This window comes from Podarcis gaigeae (genome assembly GCF_964106915.1).
Source record: "Podarcis gaigeae genome assembly, chromosome: 1".
Taxonomy (NCBI): domain Eukaryota; kingdom Metazoa; phylum Chordata; class Lepidosauria; order Squamata; family Lacertidae; genus Podarcis; species Podarcis gaigeae.
In genome coordinates, this window is record NC_139678.1 from 44,956,072 (window position 1) to 44,982,519 (window position 26,448).

A 26,448-nucleotide genomic window follows, 5' to 3' on the forward strand; every position below is an offset into this window, starting at 1 on the left:
TGTCCTCTGGAAAGCTTTATTTACTACTTCTAACCCTGCATTATCTACATGAAAATCTGTTATCATTTTAAGAACTTTTCCAACTTGTGTTTCCACAGATCAGCAAAATATTGTTTAAAGGCCATACTTGAAAATGTAGGCTAAATGTGAACAGCTTCTGAAATAATAGCACAGCATGATTAAAAAACCTGAATGTCATAATACAGGTAGATCCTGTGGTTCAGGTTTGAACAGCAACAATTCTGTAGTGCAGCAACTGCACCTCACCTTTGGGAACTAGATTGGCAACATCCTTTGTCTGAATCACACAACCTGTATAAAAAACCTTTAATGACAAGAATTAATGTTTGAGACTACACACAGCTAAGTCTGAAAAGGAAGTACAATATAAAATTTTATTTTAAGGGGGGAAAGAATATGCAGGTTTCCCAAATATTTATAATAATTTATTGCTTCAAATTAACCTGTTGTACAGTTAGTGAATCCCAGACACTGTGCAAGGCTACCAGCAGGCAATTATAGCGTAAGCCACTTCTCTGCAGAAGGTATGCAATGAAGCTGAATCGAGGCACATAAAAGGAGAAAAGTACACTTGAGGTGCCTCAGTGGAGCATGCGGCTTTACTGGCAGCAGACATATCATTAATCTGTGTCAGAATGGACTGCACAAATAATAATTTCTATGTAAACACTTCATTTTGCTGTCCTTTACATATTAATATCTTGTGTAGTCTTCACCTGCAGTACCTGTCTAGTCTAGGAAGCTGAACAAAAGCAACAAACATAATGCACTGACACTCTATGGATTTAAGGGAACAAAGTACCAAAAATCAGTTTAATCTTAGCAGAAGAACAAATCCCAAACCCAGCAGTAAGACACAGTTGGTATTCACTGCACATAACACAGAAATAGATGTGACATTGAGGATAGACTTCACTGGACAGTGTACTTAAGGTAGCCAGGGAAGCAGCTCCTAAAAAAGGCCAAGCTGTTTTGCTGCAGATCAAATTACGCACTAAATTTATCCTAGTGTTTCATTCATCTTAGGATCTTACCAAGCACGTAGTGAAATCAAAACAGCATAGAAAGGCTTTTCCTTAACTTTTATTTCCTCAACTATGGTGACTTTCTGCCAAAAACTATAAATCACTGAATGATTACAGTCACAAAAAACTAAAAAATAATAAATAGCTGTTATGGGATGTTGAGATAACTTCCCCATTCAGATCCTCTGAACCAATTGCTCCTATCACAAGCCTTTGTTCATCTGCTGCTGACCTCTCAAATTCATCTTTATCACCTTCATAAAAGATTAGGCTTTTAAAAATAATGTTAGGACAGTAACATTACAACCTGCAAGGGCCCAGGATTTCTCAGTATCACAGCAATGAGGATACAACAAAGCTACAGAGGAGCACCAGTGGGAACATAATAGGGAATTAAAAATACTGCAATGGAAGTGTCTGCATTACTCAAAAGCTGGAGTATTCATGAAGACTTAACCACTTCAACACAATAGTGACTCCAAAGTGTAGACCAGGTGCTCAATATAAAACACACACCCACTTTGAAATCTGATTTTTAAAGAAGTTGCCCCTTTAACTTTTTGGTACAAGTGCAGATGCTACTTCCCCCTCCCTTCAGAAAAATCAATGTCACTTTTCATTCTACTCATAATCGAAGTGACTATACACAGTGCAAATATTATGCTCATTCATATTTACATGCTTCTCAAAAAACAAAACAAAAAATACACATTTTCCAGTTCTGATCATATTGTTATTAGACTAGTTCCCTTGGAACTTTTATATCAGTGGTGATACCCACTCCCAAATACAAATGATAAGGTTCGATGGCCAATGCCTATTTATATACAACATTAGCAGTAAGGAAATCTAGGTACAGCCTCTCTGGAAGTGCCTGCCTCCAAATGACTGATAAAAGTGGATCTCAATGTAATGCTGATGAAACAATCATAAAATTTTCCCCAACTATGATCAGAATACAGAATCCAACACAAAATGCATTTTTGCCTTGCTTGACTTGACAATTTGACTTGGGTCTTCCTTGGAACGAGAACTGCTACAAAAACTGGAGTGTGATGGCATCTCGTTGCTATTTAGCTTTCATTCTTCCTCATGCTGAAGTGCTCTGAGGCTAACCTGATGCCAAGTATATAAAATAATAGTTAGATGCCAGTTTCCCCTACTATGCCAGCATTGGCAGATTACATGGCGAGTCATCTGGTAAAGCGGCGTGGGGCTCGAGTTGTTTGTAAGCAACATGCCTCAGAAGATTCCTCCAACTTCTCCAATGCCTCCAATTCTCTTCGCTTTCCTTCCAGGTAAGCGCCATGGCTTCTGCAGTCCACATGACAATCATTTCAGGTGTCTGCTGCACTCACTTCTTTGGAACAGAAATAATGCACGACTATTGCATTAGGATAGCGGGCGAAGGCACTATAGGAAGAGAAGAGATCGGTGCATCAAGTTACCTGGTTATCTTAATAATTTTAAAATAATATTAAAAACGCCACTTGGTTTAGTTATCTTTAGAAGGACACAGAAAAGGCTCCTCTTTACAAAAATCTATACTTTTTGAAAGGTCACATCTCAACCAGCCTTTCTCTCTGCAGTTCTTAGTGTTTTGTTTCCTTTGTGTTCCTGTAGCAGCGTGTGCATGTTTCCTTCCCTTCTTGCTAGTAGGTGGCTTATCTATTGTTTGGCAAGACTTAAAAGATATTTTCAAAAATTCCAAAAACCAAAGACATGTAGTAGTTTCCATGATGCATTTTTGTGCATCCTTTTTGGAGAACAGTATCACAAATGTTGAATAAGCATGAATTCCAAAGGAGAACTATGTCAGTTCACTTATTTGATTCAGAAAAGTTCACACTAAGAGGCAAGCCAAGTGAATTCCACCACCATGCCCCCCCCTCCTGATACCCACTTAGCAGGGAAGAATTCTCATTGAATCTAGCGGTTCTTTCTTCTGAATAAACATGCTTAGGAGTGCATTGTCAGAGAATTAACTGTACACTCTAAGAATACATTGGCAGGCATCCTAGCCCACTGCTGCTCTTCCACAAAAATTGTGCAAAAAATCAGACTGAGTAGCAATTTCCACATACCTATTTCCAATCTTCTTTTTACACACATTGCAAAGTTTTTCCTCTGTGATTATACATTTCACTTGCTGGTGTAAAATCCGTTCCTCCTGTACCTATGGCAAAATAAGAACAAATAGAATAGAACATTCCCTCAAACCCTGAAGAAATATGAAAATTACCTTCATAACAGTTAAACTAATTATTGTTGCTGTTTTTTGGTATTACAATTTACCAATTACTCTACCAAACAACCCCCTCACATACAACAGCCCAACATTTGCTTTAAACATTCCCTTTGATAAATATGGAGAAGTAACATGAACAACATACTCTCAGGAATTCAGCATGGAGAAGGTTTTTTAGTACTTGACTGAATCTTTTCTTCTGGGCATTTTCTTCAAGGACTTTTTCCAGGAAGATTCGAATCTCGCTAATTTGAGTATTTGCTGGGAGGAGGTTTATTGCCTACAGATACAACCAAGGGGAAATTAATATGTTAGGATTCTTCCAAAATACAGTTCCAGTATTCCAACTTTTCATGGTTGTATGGGCGGGGGGAGGAATATATCTTGCAAAATTTGGTATAAATAAATTCACAAGTTACGTGTACGTTAGCTCTTTAAAAAAAACAAATTCTCTGGATACAGCTTAATTTTCTTTGCAAAGGAAGTGGCCCTTCAAGCAGCCTGTGGAAGAAAAAGGGGTATTCAAACACAAAAGCTAGTTCATTTTAATGCAATATGCAATAGAGGTTTCTTGCATCATATCTACTCCATTCCACAATGCGGTGTGCTTAATTAAAAAATAATAATCCTTACTTTGGTAGTGTCCAACTTGCTGTGATGAAGTTCCAAAACCTGTAATGCAGCCTGGAGATTGGCTTGAGGCTCCAATAGTTTCATCTTGATTGGTCCCAAGCAGTGAACACTAGGTGGTGAGAGGTACATCCAGAGAAGAGACAAGTATACCTGTTTGACACAAAGCAAACCACTGTATTTAAAATCCACTCCAAAATGTCTGGGACTAAGTATGCCACTACAGGACAGAGACAGTGCCATCTTATAACAAAACTCTTATCTTGACCAAGAAGTATTTACAGCTTTATATAAGCTCTTGCTCAAATGGCATGAACAAGAGTCCACAGCGCTCCTGGGAAAAGTGTTTCCCATTTATTTCAGAAGTTAAAGCTGATCTTTATCTGCGAAAGAAATGCACTAATTAGTATATTGCAACACCCTTAGGTATTTATGCCTGCAATGGAAGGTACAGTGCAATGCATACGTGTAGAAACAATCCTACTGTACAAAGGTAAAATTAAGTAGCAGACATAAATGTGTGAGCGTGCAAACACACCTATTTCCTTGTAAAAACGTAAGAGCCTGCCCATCAGGTCCAGCATCCTGTTCTTACAGTGTCCAACCAGATCCGTGGGAGACCCACAAGCAGAAATTGAGCACAAGAGTGCTCTCCCCTCCTGTTCAGCTGGTACTCGGAAGCATTACATTCATACCTCATGTTACAGACGCTTCAGGTTACATGTTTTCAGGTTGCGGACCGCGGGAAACCCGGAAATACCGGAATAGGTTACTTCCAGGTTTCGCCTCTCACGCATGCGCAGAAGAGCTAAATTGTGCTTTGTGCAGAAGCGCCAAATCGCGACTGCACCTGCGCAGACCTGCACTTCAGGATGCGAACGCTGCGGGTTGCGTACATGCCTCTGTCACGGATTACGTCCGCAACCTGAGATTCCACTGTAGTACCTCCGACCATGGAGCCAGAGCACAGCCATTGTGGCTAGTAGCCCTGCTCCACCCTCCATTTAATCCTCTGTTAGCTACATAGCCTCCTGCTGCCCAAGCCACGACTCCTTTTCCCACCTCACACACAACTGTGATTAATGGGTAGAAAGGGTGCCTTTTGTGTGAGGCTGGACAACTGAAACCGCACAAGCTCAGTCACGCCTGTGCGGTAACTGCCTGAAACAAGTTTTGTAGCAATATAATGCTAGGAAGCCAAGGCAGATGAAGCTCCTCCACCAGGGGAGAAATGATGGCCTTGGCAATGAGCCCCACTCACCGCTGCAGGGTGCAAAGTTGCTTCAAATACAACAATATATTTTCCAAAGCAATTTGCTTGGAAATAAGAGATTACTTGATTTGCACACACACACCGAGAAACACCCGAGTATTTAAATGACTTGAATACTTATAAAATTTCAAGTCTTGCAAGCTCATTTGTTTTGGGCATAAAATCTTTTACTCACTCCAATTACCTGCCATGAAATTTGTTGATGCTACAAACTATGGAACAGAAACAGGATAATTAAGGGAAGCGTGTTTTGTAAACTCCAAGATAACAGAAAATAAGCTACTCACATCTTTGCTGCCATCTTTGCTTTTGTCGTAGTGTTTGTGACAGTAACTGAAACACAACAGCATACACAGGAAACTCAGAGTGGCCTTGAAGTCCAGCTTATTTTAAAATTTACATATTTTGACTTATTACCCTACAATTATCAGTGAGTACTGTGCTGCAACCTTCCACCAATAGTTTGACTTTACCCCCAAAGGCAAACTCTTCCACGGTCTCCCAAGGCAGATGGATGCCTATCAACTGGAAAGGCATTTAAACTGATTTCTCAGTTTGCAAATTAAAATGTTAAAAAGGTCCGATCATATGTAAGAAAGAAAAATACTTTCCAGGATTAAAACATTTTTCTATGCCATATTTATGCATACATATTTGCACAATGAATCATATGTCTATGCAACAAAACAAACAAACCAGGGTCGCTTGGTAAGTGCACCTGCTAATTTCTTATGTTCTTAAGACTGTTAATGAACTGGCTACTAGGACCCCTTTGCTAATTACAATTAAGACACTCAAGGCTCTCTTCCCCACCATTCATTTGTTCAAATTAGGCTCATTTCCTTTCCAATAGGCTGCAATGTGTGTGTGGTGCCTGCAACAGTTCCTCTAGTTTGCAGATGTGCCACAAAGGCTGGTGACCCCCGATGCAGAGGGGAACAAATTAAGGTGGGAAATGACTACATACACCTCCCACTTAAACAGGTAAGAACGTACTAAGTTGGTTTGCTTCTTTAAAAACTAACAAAGTGTTGCTGTTAAGCAAAAACTTACTTTTCAGCCATTTTTGTATCCTTCAGGATGTGAACATATATGAAGAGAGCTTGCTCATGATTTCCCATCCGTCCCAGCAGCAGAGCACGTTCTTCTAGGAGGCCTGCAGGCAGGAGTAGAACAAAAGTAGCTATTATTGCCTTCAACAGCAACACAATTCTGCAAAGTTGGCTATGGGAATTTGTCATGAAAATGAGTAAGAGGACAAGAGCAAACTAGGTAGCAGAGGAAGATCATCTTTTGTTACAATACCTGGACAGAAGGGAGAGGAAGAGCTCAGTTTATTCTAGAAATCAGTAGCATCACACTGTTGGTTGTTGTTGTTTTTATTCCTCTGTACACCGCTTTTCAGTTACCCATAGTTTTTCAACCAAACAGTGAGCATTGTAAACATTGTTCTTCACATAAAACAGTCAATTGTCCTCTATCAACAGTATCAGATGTATTTATAATGGGCCATTATGCAGCATCTCTTCCACCATAGGCCAAAACAGACATGCTGCCCTAGGCTCCTTTGGGAGGATGGAGCGGGTGCCAATATAAAATTTAATAATAATAAGGGGAAATCCCTTTACATTACTAAGACATGGATAACTGCTACATTCTCTTTTCCAGCACTTAAAATGTCTTTAAAATTTTTTAAAAGGACTAAAGAAAAATATGATTCCACTGCAATAACTATAGCTAATTGCCCCCAGCAATGAAGGAGATCAATATGACTGCACCATCTCTTACCATCAAAGGGGAAGTCACTGATGAGCTGCTCAGCATTGTAGCAACTGGAAGTCTCAAGGAAAAAAAGAAGTTTTTGCCGATACTCTCCGAGTTCCCCCTCCTCTTCTCCAGCTGCCACCGGTGGTTTATCTGAAACAGATGGTTAGCATCAGCAAATGTGAAGCCATAAAATGAAGTTATCTGAAGTCCCACTCCCATTAGACAGGAGACCCACTGAAACAAAGATGCTTCTGAACATCTCATGCAAAGTAAAATTTAATAATGTTCCTAATAGTGCACAACTGAGATACATTACCTAACAGTAGCTGCTTACAGTCTACAATCTACAGAATCACCCTTGTGTTTAAAAACAAAGGTCCATCTAATCCACCTTCCTGTCCTCACAGTGGCCAATCCAACAGTTCTCTCCCCACCTGCAATTGCCAGCAACTGGTATTCAGAAGCATGCTGCCTCCGATTCTTTTATTCAACTACCTCTTCTCCATAGTTTGTCCCATAGTTTCTTATTTTGGCACACTGAAGTAGACCAGGGGTGAAAATACCTGGAGGAAAAGAGCTGAGATATTCCTTCATTAATCCTTGCACTTTTTCACAGTAGAGCTGAATCAGGCAGTTGTGGAATTCTGAACCAGCCTCTTCCCAGGTTTGGATTATATGTTCCTGTAAATACATGTCCACAGTCCATGTATGACAGCTGACCGTAGAAGACCCTGCCTCTTCCCATCAATATTTCAATATGTGTTCAAGAGAAGCCACTTTTTTCTTTCTTCATATAAATGAGGAATCCTACAAAAACGGCTACATACATCCTGGATTAGCTACTGCTACATGTTTATAATTTGCTCACCTTCAAAAATTGTGTCAGATAGACCTAGAAGTCAGAACAGGGCATGCAGGTAACAGCATGAGTTCTTACCAAGTACGGAACAGCCAGGTTTTTAAAGTTCTCTATCAAGAAACTGAGGACTTTGTTTCGAGGAAGGGATTCCACTTCAGGAAGATCTTCTGTGAATATCTGCCAGTCAAAAAGGTTGAATTTCACAAAGTTAATTTTTATACATTTACACTCATTTTTTCCAAGGGAAGTCAAACACTTCAATTCACAAGCTCCAAAATGACACTCAATATCTTTCTGAAGGAGCAGCAGCAATTAAGCTTCAACCTTCTCCAGCTGAAAGCACAATATACAAACACAGAACACTGCGGGTAAACCTCTTGCCCTATTTCTCTGTATCAGCAAGTAGCATTCTATAGCCAGTGTCCCTATTAAACTGAGATATCGCATGCATTCATGACCTCCACTTATTGACCAGGTTCTGAAAAGGAACTTGCAGCCACTTTGCTTCTTCCTGGTCCTACTATTGTGCCACACTGAACTAACCCAGGGTTTGGCTTAGCACGTCATGTGAACTGGGACTTTTGGTTAAGCTCTCCCCGCCCTAACCACAAGCTGTAGTCAAGGTTTGTTCTTGACTGGAAGTTCTTCTCTAGAACTGCTTGCGGCCTTGGTAAGTCATAGTTTGACTTACCAGGTTGTGCAAACCAGGCCACATTCATCACAGCAACAGGCAATTCTTGTCTTCTAAAACCAAACAACGAGAACTGATGCAACTCAAGTATTGATGAAACCTCACTCAGAGCTTCCAATTTCATCCTGTCTTTCGGTGACTGGGATAAAAAAGCTATTGTGGGTTTGATGTACCCTAGATATCATTTCACAGCTTCTTTTTGCTTTCATTAGTCAACTCTAGACATTACTGGTAAGTAAGGATAAGCGAGATAAGCTTTCAATAAAGTAAGGAAATGCATTTTTCAAGTACTGCAAAGCTGCTGCATACAAACAGATAATCTGAGTTATTGCTAACTTGTAAGTGTGGCTTCTGTCAACATGTTATGGTAGATATTACCATATTTACTCTAATCTAACGCTCACCTTTTTTTGGCCAAATTATGAAAATTAAGGTGTGCATTAGATTCAGTGGCAGATTTACATTTGCCAGCAAATAGGTTTTTTTAGTTTCAAGGTTCTGAAAATTAAGGTGCACATTAGATTTGATGGTGCATTAGACTTGAGTAAATATGGTATATGCAGCAGCTTTCTTTTTGGAACTCGTGAGGTAGAATGGTCAGTGTTTACAAATCTATGTGAGAGAGGCTGTATATAGCCACACAGGAAAAGCTACTATTTAGAGCAATTTATAAGGGTCTTTGTGTGGACCCAGAACACTTAAAGCAGCCCTTTATTTAAAATTATAATAGCCTTATGAGTGTGAACTAAGCAAGCAAAATATTAGAAGGACCTGCCTAATATTATTTGCTTTACTATCGGTGCAGTCAGTAGGCACACCCTAATTCTCTCCACCTTTATTTTCAAATGTGACCAAGTGTGCTTACTTTCAATCCATCTTCAGGAAAGTCTCTAAGTACCCAAACAGAATAGGAGAATATTAAGTTCAAGTTGTCTGTGCCTAGAATAAGAAACAAAGCAAAATGGAATTGAACTAGACTGCAAGCTATAGAGTAAGGCGTAAATGACAACTAGAGCCATTACTTTTTGATTTTTTTTTTTAAAGGCACTTTTTACAAGCCACCTTGAGCCTTTTAGGGAAAAATTACCCTGCTGGGATGCCTTTCTCTGAATATTAGGACATGACTGTTAATGCCACCATAATTTCTAATGCTGCTCCCAAAGAAGCCTATCAGACTTAAGCTCCATCTCAGGGAGATCAAGAGAACCCACTTCACTTAAAATTTTGGGCTAAGTTGACTGATGTCCACAGGTTTTCATACTTTTACTGTATGGTCAACCAAATTTATGAAACTGATTCATAACCGATTCATTCTGTGAATTATTTTGGAGTGTGGGGTGTTTTTTTTCCCATTTGTCTTTTGTGAGCCACCACAATCTACTGTATTTGTTCCATGGAAAGGTAGGACAAGATGTGAAAACAGAAGATATATTCATCTGCACTCACCCAAATGTTGCAAATACTGCACGGTCCTCTCATGGCCCTTCAAGGGGGAGTTAGCTTTCTTTGACTGATCCACTAGCACCTGCAAAGCTGCAGAAAAACAGAAGAAAGACCTATTGGGATTTTCCTTTAGTTACCCATGACCAAGGCTCCTCAGTTAATATGAAGAATTGTGTGTTTTGTGCCCTGACAAACCAGAAGCAGTCTTCTCCTACATAAACACACACAATATTGTTTGGTAGAGATGAGCATGAAGGTAGATTGGGATCTACTGGTAAATCTCTGGGTGCTTTGCAGTCATGTGGCAAGAATTTCTGAGTCCCGATTGTTTACAGCAGCAACAAAATGACTTTCCCCACCTAAATTAGACTGGCGAAATGAAGAAAACTAAGTAGTATTGGACTTTTGTGTGAAAAGACAGCAAGTTCACCTCAATTCCAGCACTGAAAACAAGTTTTCAGGCTCAGAATGGAATCTATTCTTTAATCCTGTCTGTATGTGGTTTGCACCAGAATCTGGATGCTGGACAAACTAGATCCAACAGGCCAGGAGTCTGCTCACTCTTGAGCAAAAGGTCAAGACAGTACTTTGAATTCTATTATGAACATCCACATGTCTGTAACGTAACATATGCTACTATGACAGCTTCTTGCATGCTTCCTCTTTCTTTTCTCCCCTGCCTCTGGGAATTTATTTGTCCGCCATTCCCTATGCTGTTCTGCCCTGGATATGGAAGTATTGGGAAACAAAATGCCCTAAAACCAGTTCCCTAACAGAAGAGCGTAGCAGCAGCAGTAGAATGGCTATCCAGTAAGAGTTAATTGAAAGAGAAACATGAACAGCACAAAAAGATAAAATTCACAGCATTAGGAGTATCCTTTTGATGTAGCTTTGTCTTTGCCCTATGAAGCCATTTGATATTGTAAAGTTGCAATTAAAGTTAAAATAGTGTAATACAAAAGGTCTGTTGAGATTGCAAACTAAAGGGTCCCCTCAATGCAGCTGCCCACCCCCACCCCTCCCCGGCTTCAAATAACAGCTCTGTATCTTTATACTAGAAAGCCTCATGCCATCATTATCTATTTTTATCCACCCAGGCCTTTGATAACTATGGCTTCTATGGCGGAGTTCATCTTTTAGTGGGGTGGCTAGGACTTACATTATGTTATTTTAGATGGGCATTTTAGATATTTTGTATTATCTGTTGTTTTACCTTCCCAGCTTCCACTGTTTTTATCAGTTGTATTTTATCTTAAGTCACCCTGAGACTCACTTTTTTTGGTAAAAGGCAACAAACAAATGTAAATAATAATAATAATAATAATAATAATAATAATAATAATAATATATTCAAATCCTGAAACTTGGTGTTAGCAACCTACTTGTCAGTTCCATCCATTCAAATGCTGGTGCCCCTCCCTGTGTCTCCCCACAACTGAGAGACCATAACATGATGCATAGGTCCAACCTGCTACACGGGTATCACTGACCTAAATAAAAACACATCTTAGGGGCATTAGGAAAACGTGCCCCAAACAATATAGAAGCTACATTTTTTGAAGTGATCCAAATGGCAGAGGTCATTAAATAATACTTTTGGGCACCTTTTAGCCAGGATAGATCTTAGCCAGATAGATTTACAAGGTCTATCTTACATACCAATTGATTCCCACCCCACAAAACTTACCTTTCTCATGCAGACCTTTCTTCTCATACAGTATGATCAGCTCGCTGTATTTGTGAGCTTTCTTGAGCACATGCTCACTTTCCTCTATGTGGCAGTGATTGTTCTCCAGTCGCAACAGTGGTGCCACTAGGGCCACATTGGTCTGTCAGTAAGGAGGAGCAATTTGAGGGAATCAGAAACAGTTTACTATGAACCAAAAGAGGCATGCATTTATAACCAGGGAAAGGAAGATACTTATCACAAATCTAAGTATTTATTTAAAAACAAGTCTTCACATGTAGTAGGGCTATGTACTTATGTGCTTAAACTAGCAAAGAGCTAGTTTGTTAGTCTTTCTATTCCATTTTTTTATTTTTTTAAAAAAATTAAGCAAGGGAAAACAATAATATTCCAGGGTATTTACTCTCCTCCTAAAAAAAAATCATGCAGGCACTTTCCTTCATATTCAGATTTGTATCTCAAACAACCAGACAACCAATTCCACCAGCTCCTTTTCTTGTTTAGTAAGAGATTGCCTTATTAAGAACAAACAACGGCAAACAACAGAGACCAAATGACAGTTACTAAGATTCAGCATGACCAAAACAAACCCATCATATATTTAATTTCTCCTCTGAATATTCATGTCCTCTAAAAATCTTGGTGCAATTTAAGGGCAAGCAGGATATATTTAAGCTGTGAAGAGTTTCAAAGAAGATACTGACCACAGCTTAGATTGCACCCAGGAAAGATCTGAGATAAGTGCAGATGCCCCAAAGTGCTGTGTCTGTTTTCACCTTTAGTATTTTAGGCTTAAAGAGGGACTTAAACTCAATCTAAACCCTTGCCACTATTAGTCCTGAGTTTCCAACATCAAAACCCTAAATGCCTGGTTTGAGGAAGGCATGTGTATTTCAGAAAATGCAGAGAACTCACATGGAGGTAGCATTTCAACAGAGTGGTATCAATGATCTGCAGCAGCTTCTTCTTTGATTTGATGGTGGGAGTCCCCTCCATGAGGGGAGAAGTGCTGGACTGATGGTCTGAGTCATTCAGCTTTTTCACTAATTGACTTCTTTTCTGCAGAAATTAAGAGTCAAAAGAAGTGAAGTCATGCCACACCTCATCCACATTACCTCAGAGAAAAACTGCATGTGACTGCAACCTTTTTATCCACATGGGTTCAGACAACCTGCATTTGCTTGTTAGTTCTTGTTGTACTGGCTTCTCCCATTCTTCTCCTTTTTCTAATATTCTGTTAACCTTGAAGCCCCTCCCCCTTCTCTCTGCACATGGTCAACATTTAGACTTATGCTCACTGGGCAGAGAGGGAGATGCCTTTCATGTGTTTTTTACTCTGTCCAGTACTGCGTATGCTGACAGTGCTATATGAACAGCAAAGAAAGAGCTGATGCAGCGTATGATAATGAATCCCACCCACCCCATGGCGATGTGCCTTTTTTAAGCGTGAAACCTTTTCATGAGACTGCTCTGATATGTACAAGAGATTATGCTTCACACCCTCCTTTTAACATGTTAGGTGAGGCCATAGCTGCTAAGCACAAAACACATGAAAAATAATTTCAGAAGGTCCTGCAATGTCAAAACTGTCACATGACCATCTACTACCAAAAACAAGATGCTCAAGGAGGCGCTAAACACTTACCTGTGTTAGGTAGTCTATAAGTGCCAAGTGTGCTTTTTCCAGCTCTGCTGGAGACAGAACTGGAACAGGGTTGGGATACTGGAGCTGTTTCTTGTAATCACTTGGCAACAGTTCGGGATAGAGACCCATGACATGGGTAGGATCTAAACAAAATATATGACTGCAGTTAAGTCACAAAAAAATCAAACTATACTTCAAAGTGTATTCTGTTTTCAAACTCAATACTACCAAGTTTCCAGTTACAAGTTACCATAAACAATATGAAGGATCTCAAACTGGAAGTTGGAAGGCAGGAAATTTCACATTTCCACAGCTTCCATCAACAAACTGGTCCCTTGGCCAACTGTTCTTATGGCCAGCTTTCACAGACGATGGTAAATGTTTCCATGTAAATGTTTCCATGGTAGCTCCATTGAGAGTGGTAGAGATATAAGATTTGAGAGTTTATTACTACATGGATTGAAAGTATACAATCTGGTCGGACCAGAGCTATAGGGATGTCTCATACAACAGAAGCCTCACACTTGCCATGCATAAGAATTTCAAGTGGCCTTCCACATGGGTACTTTAGGACACATTTCCTGATATCTAGCCATAGGCTGCTTTCCTCCAGTCTGACCAGTGACCACAGCTCAATGCCATGTGAATTTGCCATTAAGTAGATGTCATTTTAGTTGTGATCTTGAGGTCAACATGAACTGTTTTAGGAGAGGTCGTTCTCCAGTGGACATTAGGATTCCACCTAGTGCAATATCATTCTGCTTCCATTCTGCTTTGAAGACTTTAGAGGTCACAGCAATCTCCCATACCTATCTATCTATTAAGTCCAGGCTACACAACTAACTTACCTGTCCCAAGCTTGGCAAAGACTTGCATGGATTCATCAAAGCGCTTTTGGCAGAAAAGGTTGAAGGCATACAGATTCTTAATATGGTGGATTTGTTGTCGCTTTTCAGTATCAGAGTCATCCTTCATATCCTAACAAGTACAAAAACAGGCAAAATATTTAAGAAGTGTTACTCTTTAAAGAATGTAAGATAGTTCCAGTATTTAAAAGAAAATACTTAAGTTTAAAGGCTGTAAGCCTCTTGAAATGAGCACACAGTTTTAAGCAAATTGTTCAGAAATAGTAAAAAAGTACTAGTAAAAAAGAGGAATGTGCTTCGGTAGGAGAAACAAGGTTTCTATCTATGTTTATACAGTAACAAGAGCAGCTCAAGTCTGAATCGCATGTATCCTGTTTCACTCATGCACACAAGTGAGAAATACCGACAAATGCTTCTGAGAATTTTAATTTGTTCTTGCACCCAGGCATCAATGTAAACTGCTCATATCATGTATTTTTGACCCCACAACATTTTTGCAACCCAAAAATATAATTTCAGTTGAAAAGAGAACACTTGGCACTCACAACGAAGAGTCACCGTTATTCATAAACTACATGGAGGAATCATGGGCTTGTTGATAAAAACCTCCAGTTAGTAACTGCTATTTAATCCAAGTATATGCAATCAATAACATTTTGTGTTGACAGATATATCTGTCATGTCAGTTTCTGACAGACAGATAACATCGTAATTCAGACAAATGCCTGTTATCAGGTCAAGTATGCTTCTAGGAAGAAAGTATTGAACTGTACAAAATTCTTCAGAGAGTTCAGCAGAAACACCAAACCTTCCCATCTTCATAAGCAGCTGACCCAGTAAAAGTTATAACTGAAGTCTTTCCCCACTCCTTTATCTTGCAGTTGTTGCACCGCGAGACAGGTTTTCATTCTCAGTATAACTGTTACAAATATTTAAACTAAACAAACCGCATGTTAAAAACTTCATAGCACTAAATCTGGAAAAAAGGGAATGCATCGCATCATCTTGAAAGAAAGATAATCAACTGATTGTTCTACCAAATATTTATGCTAATTTCTGAAAAACCTAAAGGTCACAGAGTTGCCTTAGGCAAGTCACGTGTTCCCAGTGCAGGTTTCTTTTTCACAAAAGTGGCTTATACTAAACAGGACTGCAAGGGAATTTGAGCCATGGACTGTAAATAAATACACATACTAGAAGCACATATCTTGCACATTCATTATTACTTTTCTTACATTATGTAGCAAGCCATGTACACATGGTTCCCAGACACTCACCCATCCCCAGACACTGATCAGACCCAGATGAATGCTAAATTCTGGAGTTGTTTAATGCCAAGACACTCAAATAACAGGGGATTTAGGCTGTGTATTAGATGCAGATGTGTATTAGGTAGTAGCTTACAGAAGTTATCAATCAATACAGATTTAAAATGCTCCCATCCTGCCACTTACTGCCAATTGCAGAGCCAGTTCAAACTGCTTATCTTGAAGAAGCTGCTGGATCTGGGTTGCAATGGAAACCGGAATGAGGCGCCAAACAAAATGATTGCTGGCCACATACACAATATTTGTACTAAAAAGAGGGGAAAGGAAAGAAGCTGGGTTATCAACATGATCATAATAAAATGAAAGGTCTTTCCCCCCTCCCCTTTGCTTCATAAATATGTAAAAAAAAAAAAAATTCAGTACAAGCATAAGCACAAGATTAGAATCTATAAAGTTTAGATGGGAGAAAAAAACTTGAAACTTCCATACCCTCCAGAAGTAATGAAGCGTGGTCTCTGAAGCTCAATACTCTGCACGAGGAGTCGGGGCTCAAAAGTGCGAATCTCTACGTATCTTGGCAATACTGCCACAATGTACGGGGGTTGATGTTCTGTTTTGGAAATGGAACAGTCAGCAACAGCATATGGTTCTACAATAGCATTCCCCAAATTTACATTCGGAAACAGTAGATCTATTGCATTTTATGCATTAGCATGCTTTATAAAGGTAAAGGTAAAGGTACCCCTGCCCGTACGGGCCAGTCTTGACAGACTCTGGGGTTGTGCGCCCATCTCACTTAAGAGGCCAGGGGCCAGCGCTGTCCGGAGACACTTCCGGGTCACGTGGCCAGCGTGACAAAGCTGCATCTGGCGAGCCAGAGCTGCACACGGAAACGCCGTTTACCTTCCCGCTGGTAAGCGGTCCCTATTTATCTACTTGCACCCGGAGGTGCTTTCGAACTGCTAGGTTGGCAGGCGCTGGGACCGAGCAGCGGGAGCGCACCCCGCCGCAGGGATTCGAACCGCCGACCTTTCAATCGGCAAGTCCTAGGCGCTGAGGCTTTAACCCACAGCGCCACCTGCGTCCCAGCATGCTTTATACTTTTGTGCTATTCAAGCTTTCAAAAGCCCCTTCCCATTGGTCCACTTTAACAGCAGGGAAAGAGAGGCAAAGAAACTGAAAAGAAGGCATAACCAAGAGACCAAACTTTATTTCAAGTATAAGTCACACTTTCATTCTGCCCATGCATCCTTGTTCTGCTCCAACTGGGCACTGTGTCCCTTGTTATGTTGCCCCCTAGTGCTTGTATTCGGAACTGTTCTTAATGTTCCCTTTAAGTAAAAGTAAAGGGACCCCTGACCATTAGGTCCAGTAATGACTGACTCTGGGGTTGCGCACTCATCTCACTTTATTGGCCGAGGGAGCCGACGTACAGCTTCCGAGTCATGTGGCCAGCATGACTAAGCCGCTTCTGGCAAACCAGAGCAGCGCACGGAAACGCCGTTTACTTTCCCACTGGAGCAGTACCTATTTATCTACTTGCACTTTGAGATGCTTTCAAACTGCTAGGTTGGCAGGAACAGGGACCGAACAATGGGCGCTCACCCCATCACAGGGATTTGAACTGCCGACCTTCTGATCGGCAAGTCCTAGGCTCTGTGGTTTAACCCACAGCACCACCCATGTCCCACAATGTTCCCTTTATCTGTAAGCAATTGATTAGTCTTAGCATCAACTACCCTGCACTGATTGGCTATCCTGCATAGGAAAATCCAACCATAAATTAATAAATAATAATAACCTTAGGTATTCCTTTTGTATTGTTTTAAAACCTATCTTCTGGTGGGGGGGCGGGGTTGTATTGTTAAAACCATTTTAGCTGTTTTTATTGTAAGTCTGTAAATCACCTTGAGATATATGTAAAAGAAGATTCATAAATTAATAACAATAAATAATAGTAACAATCCTTTTTGGTTCAATTCTCCACCTCAGGAGAAAAGCCTCCCAGTGACCTTGTTCTCTGCCTTTTCACCTTAAATTCAACCTTCACTTCCTCTTCCTTCTAAGTACAGTGGTGCCTCGCTAGACGAAATTAATCCGTTCCGCGATTCTCTTCGTCTAGCGGTTTTTTCGTCTTGCGAAGCAAGCCCATTGACAGCTTAGCGGATTAGTGCTAGAGCTGTCAAGCGGCTTCCAGCGATCAGCTGTTAAGCGGCTTATCAGCGGAACAGCTGATAAGCAGCTTAGCGGCTTAGGAAAAGGGCAAAAAAAGCAAAAAAAACCGCTGGGGGACGCAAGATTTTTTCGTCTTGTGAAGCAACCCCATAGGGAAATTCGTTTTGCGAAGCGCCTCCAAAACAGAAAAACCCTTTCGTCTAGCGGGTTTTTCGTCTTGCGAGGCGTTCGTCTTGCGGGGCACCACAGTATTGAATCAATTGCATTTACAAGCCATTTGCTGCTCAAGTTAACAACCTTCCATATTGATTTACATGAAAATACCTGAAGGAGCGTCTCCACCCCCAACATTCATCCCAGACACTGAGGTCCAGCACCAAGGGCCTTCTGGCAGTTCCCTCACTGTGAGAAGTGAGGTTACAGGGAACCAGGCAGATGGCCTTCTCGGTAGTGGCGCCTGTGGAACGCCCTCCCATCGGATGTCAAGGAAAGAAACAACTATCAGACTTTTAGAAGACATCTAAAGGCAGCCCTGTTTAGGGACATTTTAAATGTTTGAAGTTTTATTCTGTTTTTAATGTTGAAAGCCGCCCAGAGTGGCTGAGAAAACCCAGCCAGATGGGTGGGGTAGAAAAGAAGAAGAAGAAGAAGAAGAAGAAGAAGAAGAAGAAGAAGACAACGAAGATCTAGTTCTCACCCATGGCTATTGGGATATCTGTCCAGTTCAAGGCACATTTCTGTGTACAAGTTCCTTCTTCATTTAATACAACCGTAAGATCGTCCTGGCCTACAGCAACTTTCCCATCTGCCAAAGGGGCTACCAGTGGCTCAAGCTGCTTTCCTGTGGGGAAGAGTTCTTTGATGGAACCTTTACCATCCACCTGCGAAAGGAATAATCAAAGCCAGTCAACCCACACAGAATAGCTACACTAGACTGATTTTTATCATTAGAGGAAGGAAAATAGTCTCTCCTTTCAGGAGCCCATCAACCAAGATTACTTCACTTAAAAACCCTGCAGATCCAGTACCAACATATGCCTTTGAGAACTCCCAAACATAAATAACTTCCATTGAGGCTACCACAATCACACAGTGATACCACTTTAAACAGTAATAGCTTCCCCCAAAGCATCCTGGGAGCTGTAGTCTGTGTTAACGGTGCTGAGAAGTGTTAGTCAACCCCTGTTTCCTTCCTCAAGCTACAATTCCCAGAGAGGTTTAACCATCAATCCCTCTTCCCTGATAACTCTGGGAATTGTAGCTCTGTGAGGGAAAGGGTCTCCTAACAAGTTTTGGTACCCTTAACTACAGCTTCCATAATTCTTTTGGCGAAGCCATGGCTTGCTTTAGTGGTATCATAGAACGTTAAACATATGGTGTAAATATGGCCTTACATAGCAATCCTACGCATGTTCATTTGGAATTAACTCTCATTAGGTTCAATGGGACTTGCTCCCAAAGTCTGCATAGAATTGCAGCCTTAATTATACACAAGTAGTTCATACTATAGTCACAGTCTATTCCCATCTTCACTGAATCCAAAGAAAATCAACCTTTATTATTCTGACTTAGTCTAAACTCTCTCTTACCCTTATTAGATAATAGTCCCTCTTGAAACCCACACAAATTGAATCTTCACACCACGCCATTGACTTGGGTACATCTGGTACGCTGAAGTCTCCCTGGAGATCAAGAAAAGAAAAGGTCTAGTTACTCTGGTAACTGTTTTTATACAGTTTTAAAACTGTTTTATACATATCTGCATAGCAATATCCCTTTCTTGTCTGTATTGCCATCTCAATTATCTACTCGGCAAAGCAAGCGGCTTTAACAGAAACTAAATACGGTAGCATTTGAAATCTATCCTCTAAACGAAAACACAAACAACTTCAAATCCCTTCCTATACCTTCTCATCCAAGGCCAACATACTCTCTCCCTTCCCGTCCACCTTTAATATGTTTTGAGGGAAAGCAAAATCCTTATGAATTTTGAGATGAAGATCCATGAACAAAACACTAGATAGCTGCCATCTTTTCCATGAAGAAAAAAGGGGTACATCTGAATTAACCATAAGTGAGGAGGCCTTTAATACCAGAAAGACTGAAGGCTTGCATTCAGGTGCCCAAGCACTAAAATGTATTACATTCCTCTTAAAGGAGCCAAGGCTGGCAAACAAGTAATAAAACAACAAAAACATCTTAAAAACAAGTATTAAACCAACCTGCAGTTCGTAGAACTCTCTGTCCTTCCAGTAATAGAGCTGGAGCTTCTTTTTCACTGCCACACACATCCTCAAGACCTCTTCACCTGTGTCAGAGTGCTGTGAAAAAAAATAGTTCTCTATGTATTAGTGTGGAAGGCACTTTATCAAGTACATTTATGTGCTCTTGGTATTTAAAAACTATAGAACTTTCCTCTCATGAAACCAGCCTTTATTGAGGACAATATTCTGTTCATTTTTGACTTCACACACCAAGGTTTCATAGTCATTCCCCTTTTTCAAGATTGGATAAGGCATGACATCTTATACTTGCCTTCAGGTCACAGGTGAAGAGAGTTGCACCCTTTGCCTTGGAAACTGTTGTGATCTGTTGAAATGTCAACAGGTCATGAACGTAAATGTTGTTTTCTGTTTGGAACAAGACAGGAACATTACTGTAATTCCACTTACCCTCATAACTATTTCAAATTTGAAAACGGAGAAATGGGTTAATAAGTGTTTGGACACAATTTTGCAAACATCTCTCAGATGTCTTGCCGATTCTAAGGTACATTGCATTGTCAAAGACTTCATTGATGCATGTCTGCAGTATTCACAGAATTAAGCGCTACAAATTCAACAAATCTTATCAGCAGGGGACAAGACTTAACTTGTTTTAAAAATAGGTGGGTGGCAAATAGATATAAAGTAAGCTAATGCAATCTCCTCTATGTCAGAATGCAGAGAAAAACATTCCATGTATGTGGGAGAAAAGACACAAGGGTCTTAAGAGAAAGACTTGCAACATAAAGGAAGGTGATCAAGGATAACCATGCTCAGATGAATAATAACACAATCCTATGCATGTGTATCCTATAGGTAAAGGTAAAGGTACCCCTGCCCGTATGGGCCAGTCTTGCCAGACTCTGGGGTTGTGCGCCCATCTCACTCAAGAGGCCAGGGGCCAGCGCTGTCCGGAGACATTTCCGGGTCACGTGGCCAGCGTGACATCGCTGCTCTGGCGAGCCAGAGCTGCACACGGAAACGCCGTTTACCTTCCCACTAGAAAGCGGTCCCTATTTATCTACTTGCACCCGAGGGTGCTTTCGAACTGCTAGGTTGGCAGGCGCTGGGACCGAGCAACGGGAGCGCACCCCGCTGCGGGGATTCGAACTGCCGACCTTTCGATCGGCAAGCCCTAGGCGCTGAGGCTTTTACCCACAGCGCCACCCGCGTCCCTTGTGTATCCTATGCATACCCATAAATAAGTCCTATTGAGTTTAATGGGACTTACTCTGATGTAAGAGATGCGTAAGATTGCAGCTTCAATTCCTCTGTCTCAAAACATAATGCTGTGAATTCACTTACCTAATAAACTGACCAAAATTTTGAACTGGGACACAACATGGATCTACAAAAATAATAATACAAAAAATGTTGTAAATAGGTTGCAGGCAAACCTTTGCTAGAAATGAATCTTACTTAACAGAATGGGGCTCAAATTAAAATAAATTTATATGCAAGCTATCAACCTCTAGCAGAGTAACCTTGCAGCAATAGTCATGACATTTCTGGTGACAATAACAGCTTCCGTTACAGGCAATAAATACTATTTCAACATGAACTCCCAAGAGGTTTCTTGAACTATATAAAAATATATTTATAGTTTAATAGGCACAACAATTTTGCTGAGCACATATACCATTGTATAGATATTAAATAGCAGTGCCTTTACTTGGAGAGGAGAACTATGGTTTAGTGCTATATCCAAATGCCGCTATTAAGGCATTATAAGCCAGTCATAATTCTTAAGATTCCAGCCAGCAACAAAGGATTGAGTTCCACAAGGAACAAAGCATATGCAAATAGGAACGAAAACCCAAAAGAAAATCACACTAGTGCTGTTTATTATTCAGCAGGCTAGAAAAAGGAATGAGCACCAACACAGTAAGCTTTTATAAGAACAGTCACTCAAAATAGGCTGTTTCGCTCCCTCAAAATATTCTAGTTTATTATGTAAGGTTTTTAATTAAATGTTAATTAACAGACTTTGTAGCTTAACAAAGGAGCTGCTTATTTGGGTTGACATCTTTACCATTAACCAGCCCGAGTCCTTCTGCTCCCTTTTCCTGAAAGGAATATTGATAATGGCTACGTCTGCACTTAAACTAAGCTGTGTTTGTTTGTTTGTTTGTTTGTTTGTTTGTTTGTTTGTTTGTTTGTTTGTTTAAAAAAACCATAAATTGACTTCCATATGAGGAAAGCAGCCATGGCTTGCTTTCAAATGCTTGATTCCCCTCCCCTGCTCCCCTAGCCTCATGCCTCTGTTTTGGGTACTTGAAATGTGTAGCCAAACAAACCATAGTTAAGCAAGACTATTAGTTTTGGATATAGTGCCAAAATATAGTTAGTATAAGCCATGGTTGATAAACCAACAACAAATAGTTTGCTGGGCTGGGTTCAAACCTTCAATCAAGCAACATTTGGCTAAAAACTCCACGGCTTAGTCTTATATGTGCAAATCAGGCTCATGTCATCAAGTGCAGGAGACCAGAAGATATGGGCATTCCTCCCCATATCCCCTATTCTATTTGTAGCTTTGTGTGCATTTTGTAAGCTGCTCTGGGACCCTATCTTGGCTGCACAGCAGGATATAAATATAATAAGCTACTCAGAAAAAGCTAGTCACTTGAAAGCACAAGGCTGCAGCAACTTCCATTCTGCATTGGTGCTGTTATGCCAAGAGGCACGTACTGCAATTTCCCAAATGTCTTTGAAGTACAGCGGTACCTTGGATAAGTACTTAATTCGTTCCAGAGGTCCATTCTTAACCTGAAACTGTTCTTAACCTGAAGCACCACTTTAGCTAATGGGGCCTCCTGCTGCCGCTGCGCCACCAGAGCACGATTTCTGTTCTCATCCTGAAGCAAAGTTCTTAACCTGAGGTACTATTTCTGGGTTAGCGGAGTCTCTAACCTGAAGCGTATGTAACCCGAGGTACCACTGTAGTGTCTCCAATTTTATTACAGTAACCCCAAACACATTTATGTGGGATCAACGCTAGTGGAACTCTACAAGACTTATGGCAGCTACACACATTAGGGCGGCTGTAGCAAATGCCAATATTGTAAGAGAAGACAAGATCAGTGGCACAACAACTTCCATCTCACCCCACCCCACCCCAGTAAAACGAAGTGTTGACTTCAGTCAAATGCCTCTTATGATTTTAGGTGGGTCCAGAGATATCCCATGTACCTGCTGAATCTTCTTGGAGAAGTTCTTGTTTGACTTCTCTAATGTCACTTCAAATCTGTTGCAACCTACCAGACAGCAAACGAATTCTTTTAGACTACAGATAACTTTTCACGTTAACTATTTCATCAACATGTATTTCAACAGCTAAGGCAAAATATATAAGGCAAAGTTCTTCTATCAGTTTAGAGGAGATGCAAGTCTCACATGTCCACCTGAAGTTTGCAAAATAAAAATAAAAATGAGCAATTATACATACCCAATTACCCCACCGGTAAACTGGGCATTGTCATCTCATGGACGAAAGGGATTTAACAAAAGACTTCAAAAATCTAGTTTAGGAAAAGGCAAGCCCCCAGCACCCTTTATCACTACATCAGCAGCTAGCAAATAAAATCCCTAGGGAGTATAGCAAGAGGGACAAAGAATAAAAACACTTCACCACAAGGGTTTAAAGGTTTATGGATACAAACTTACAGCCACTTTCTGATGTCGTAACCTCTCCTGACGTTGATGCAAAAAGGGGGAGAAATTTACCAAGTGAGACAAAAGCAACTGAAAACTATCATGATTTGACTCGAACAGACTGGCTAAGGTGGTTTGAGAATAAATTCAGTTTTCTTAAAAGAATCATGTCTTTTTCTGCAAAGCTAGAAAAATGGCTTCCCTAACATGGTACTGGTGTTGCCCAGAGCAGGAAAAAGTAGCACCTCAGGCTCACTTCCCCTGTTTTCATAGCTTTCCTGAGGAACAGGTTAAAATGTCAACTCCCAATTCATGTCCATTGGGCCACCCTGCCATTACTTGCATTCATTAGTAACAACTTTAACCAAAATGAAGCCTAAGTGCACATAATTGCCTTTGCTTGCCATCATTCCCTGTCATCCTCATTTCTTGCATTCATCTCCTCAGTTGTCTGCCCTTCTTTTCCCTTCTTTGCATCTTCTCATCCCGTCTGAAGGTCTGGAGAACTGCTGCCAGTCAGAGTATATAATACTCTGAGCTAGATGGAGCAATGGTCTAACTCTACAAGGCAGATTCCTATGTTCCTATCCACTGTCAACATGCAGAGAATGGAGCTTGAATCCAATGTTTGCTTTGAGCTTGGAGGCTGGCTTGATGTTCACCAGTCCCTTCAACCCAATGCAGCATTCCATGTCCCTTAAATGCCACTCCTGAAGGCCGGGGATCCTCTGGAATTATATGAGGTACGGCACAGAAGGCTGCATATAGCAGGGCATGTTGGTGGAAATGGGGTGCCTTGCCTTGTGCTAATAGAAGCACTTCTGCCAGCACAGGGGCAGCCTTTGATGCAACCCTGTAATTTTAGATTGCTCGTGCAACTGTGTGATTTTCCAGTACAATACTGGGAAATGTATTGTGGGGATGGTCTCACATCATCACTGAAAACTGTGGAAGGAAGGTTACTCTGAAGCAATTCTTCCACTTCAAAAGCGGTTTTAAGAATTGGCATTCAGTCTATCAGGACTTAGGACAACACGGGACAACAATTGAGAAAAGGACCGCTGCTAATGCACCAGTGAGCCAAAATGTAGGTGCTGTAGGGTATTGTTTTGGCTTTTCCATTCTAAATCGTACCATAGGTTATATAGGTTGGGTTTTGCACACAACAGCTCTATCTGAGCTTTATGCTCCCTTAAATCTTACACCTTGTCCTGAAATACAGTGAAAAACAGAATCACAGAATTGTAGAGTTAGAATGGGCCTCGAGGATCATCTAGTTTAACCCTCAGTAATGTAGGAATCTCAACTCAATACATGGCAGATGACCAGGAAGAAGAGTCCACCTCCAGCGAAAGCCCCATAAACCACCCAGAAGACAAGAGGCACACAGCTGACCTAGGATGTACTAAATGTAGTTCTTTATTAAATTGTCCTGTAACTTGCAACCTGATCTATTCAGTGGCAGAAGGAGTGGAAATCATTCATCTCCCTCGCCTGTTTTTAACTAAATAAAAAGCAGTGATGGAACTGTCAGTTGTGTGATTATCTTCACAGCAAGTTTGGCCCTCACTGCTATCAGATCAAGCCTATGCACAGTGAATGTTATCTTCAAGCCAACTGCTGACCTACTTCAGCTTTCAAAGTTATGCCATTAGTTACACATGTTTTTAAGGACTGGGTCTATTGAAGTTCCCACAGAAAGTGAAACTAGAAATGCTGCAGGGACCCTATGACATTTAGGGGCAATCAGTGCAGTCTCTAGTATTTAAGCTTTATACAGTGTGGTTCTCATGTGAGTATCAGGCTCCTGCACACACTCTCATCGCCATCAAACACAGCACAGAAAACCGTGTAAACCCACCCTAAAATACAGTTAAACAAATATGCTTCATTGCACATGCTCCAAGAGCTTACAGAAACTTCGCTATTTTTTTTCCACACCCACCAGTTTCCTTTCGAATTCTGTAAAGAAGGAGGTGGCCTTGTTTTGTCCCAACGAGGAGCCATTCCTCTGCAATAAAAACAAACATTTTATAAATTGCAGTAAGATCACATTTCTTCCATCTATGCATAATTTATGTAACCCTTACATCTCATACTGGCACGTTCTAATGAATAAACATATGAGTGGAAACTTCTCCCCACAGTTCTTTGGAAACGCTAAAATTAACATGTCAACGGTTTTTAAAACCTTCGATTTTCCCCTTAAAGTATGAACAATGCAAGAGAAATCCATACTTTTTCTAGATGTATTAATATAAGCATTCCAATAAAAGTATTTGCAAGTAAAGCTTTAAATTTGTTTAAATGTAACATTTAAACAAAATTTACAGTGCAATCCCATGTATTTTTACTCAGATACAAGTCCCTCTGACTTCAGCCCGGTTTTCTTCCAGGAAAAGCATGTACATGATGGCAGCCTAAGTGCCCTTCATTGATTCCCGCCGCCCCCCCCCCCCCCGCCGTCAAGCATTCAATTTTTTAATATATATATTTTATATATACTTTATACGGTACAAAAAATAACATTTGTGTTATTTTAAAATTCTGTTTATTTATACAGTACAAAAAAAGTAACTGTATCAACTCTGAATTCTGTTTAAAGCCGATACCAATCAATTTAGTGTGTGGTGGTGGGAGGGGGATTAGGAGATTTTACAATTCAAAATTTTCCAGAAAACACACATTATTACCAAGTGTGCCTGGTAAGAACTACAGCCTTTGTTAAAATTCTCGCTTTCATTTTAAAAGTTCCTTGTTCAGAATATGGTGAAGAAAATAAACTCCTGTTTACCATTAAAAAACTCAAAAGTCATAATTGAAAGGGGGCTATGCTGCAGGAATTATTTTCTGAAGATGCAACAGTCTTTGTCCTGAGCAGTATTTTATAAAAAGATAGAGATTAAAATAAATCATTATTACTATGCACATG

At 40.4% G+C, this 26,448-nt stretch overlaps 1 protein-coding gene across 2 annotated transcripts in view; it reads right to left on the bottom strand.

The window, feature by feature from the left end:
* Positions 1-376: 376 nt before the first annotated feature.
* Positions 377-26,448, bottom strand: part of VPS39 (VPS39 subunit of HOPS complex) — a 29,120-nt gene continuing 3,048 nt past the window's right edge. Inside the window, exons 2-26 of one of the 2 annotated variants that reach the window (XM_083746695.1) lie at positions 25,462-25,527; positions 23,529-23,555; positions 23,055-23,119; positions 21,168-21,210; positions 20,134-20,228; positions 19,821-19,919; positions 19,188-19,280; positions 18,296-18,479; positions 15,913-16,033; positions 15,610-15,730; positions 14,138-14,267; positions 13,290-13,432; positions 12,560-12,703; positions 11,645-11,786; positions 9,961-10,047; positions 9,380-9,453; positions 7,902-8,000; positions 7,528-7,645; positions 6,986-7,114; positions 6,251-6,353; positions 5,485-5,530; positions 3,928-4,077; positions 3,440-3,574; positions 3,131-3,222; positions 377-2,459 (exon numbers count right to left, since the gene is read on the bottom strand). In XM_083746695.1, coding sequence (XP_083602821.1) covers positions 2,384-2,459; positions 3,131-3,222; positions 3,440-3,574; positions 3,928-4,077; positions 5,485-5,530; positions 6,251-6,353; positions 6,986-7,114; positions 7,528-7,645; positions 7,902-8,000; positions 9,380-9,453; positions 9,961-10,047; positions 11,645-11,786; positions 12,560-12,703; positions 13,290-13,432; positions 14,138-14,267; positions 15,610-15,730; positions 15,913-16,033; positions 18,296-18,479; positions 19,188-19,280; positions 19,821-19,919; positions 20,134-20,228; positions 21,168-21,210; positions 23,055-23,119; positions 23,529-23,555; positions 25,462-25,527 — 2,582 coding nt within the window. In that variant the 3' untranslated portion in view covers positions 377-2,383. The remainder of the gene's footprint in view (positions 2,460-3,130; positions 3,223-3,439; positions 3,575-3,927; positions 4,078-5,484; positions 5,531-6,250; positions 6,354-6,985; positions 7,115-7,527; positions 7,646-7,901; positions 8,001-9,379; positions 9,454-9,960; positions 10,048-11,644; positions 11,787-12,559; positions 12,704-13,289; positions 13,433-14,137; positions 14,268-15,609; positions 15,731-15,912; positions 16,034-18,295; positions 18,480-19,187; positions 19,281-19,820; positions 19,920-20,133; positions 20,229-21,167; positions 21,211-23,054; positions 23,120-23,528; positions 23,556-25,461; positions 25,528-26,448) is intronic. The other variant, XM_083746696.1, reaches the window with a different exon arrangement.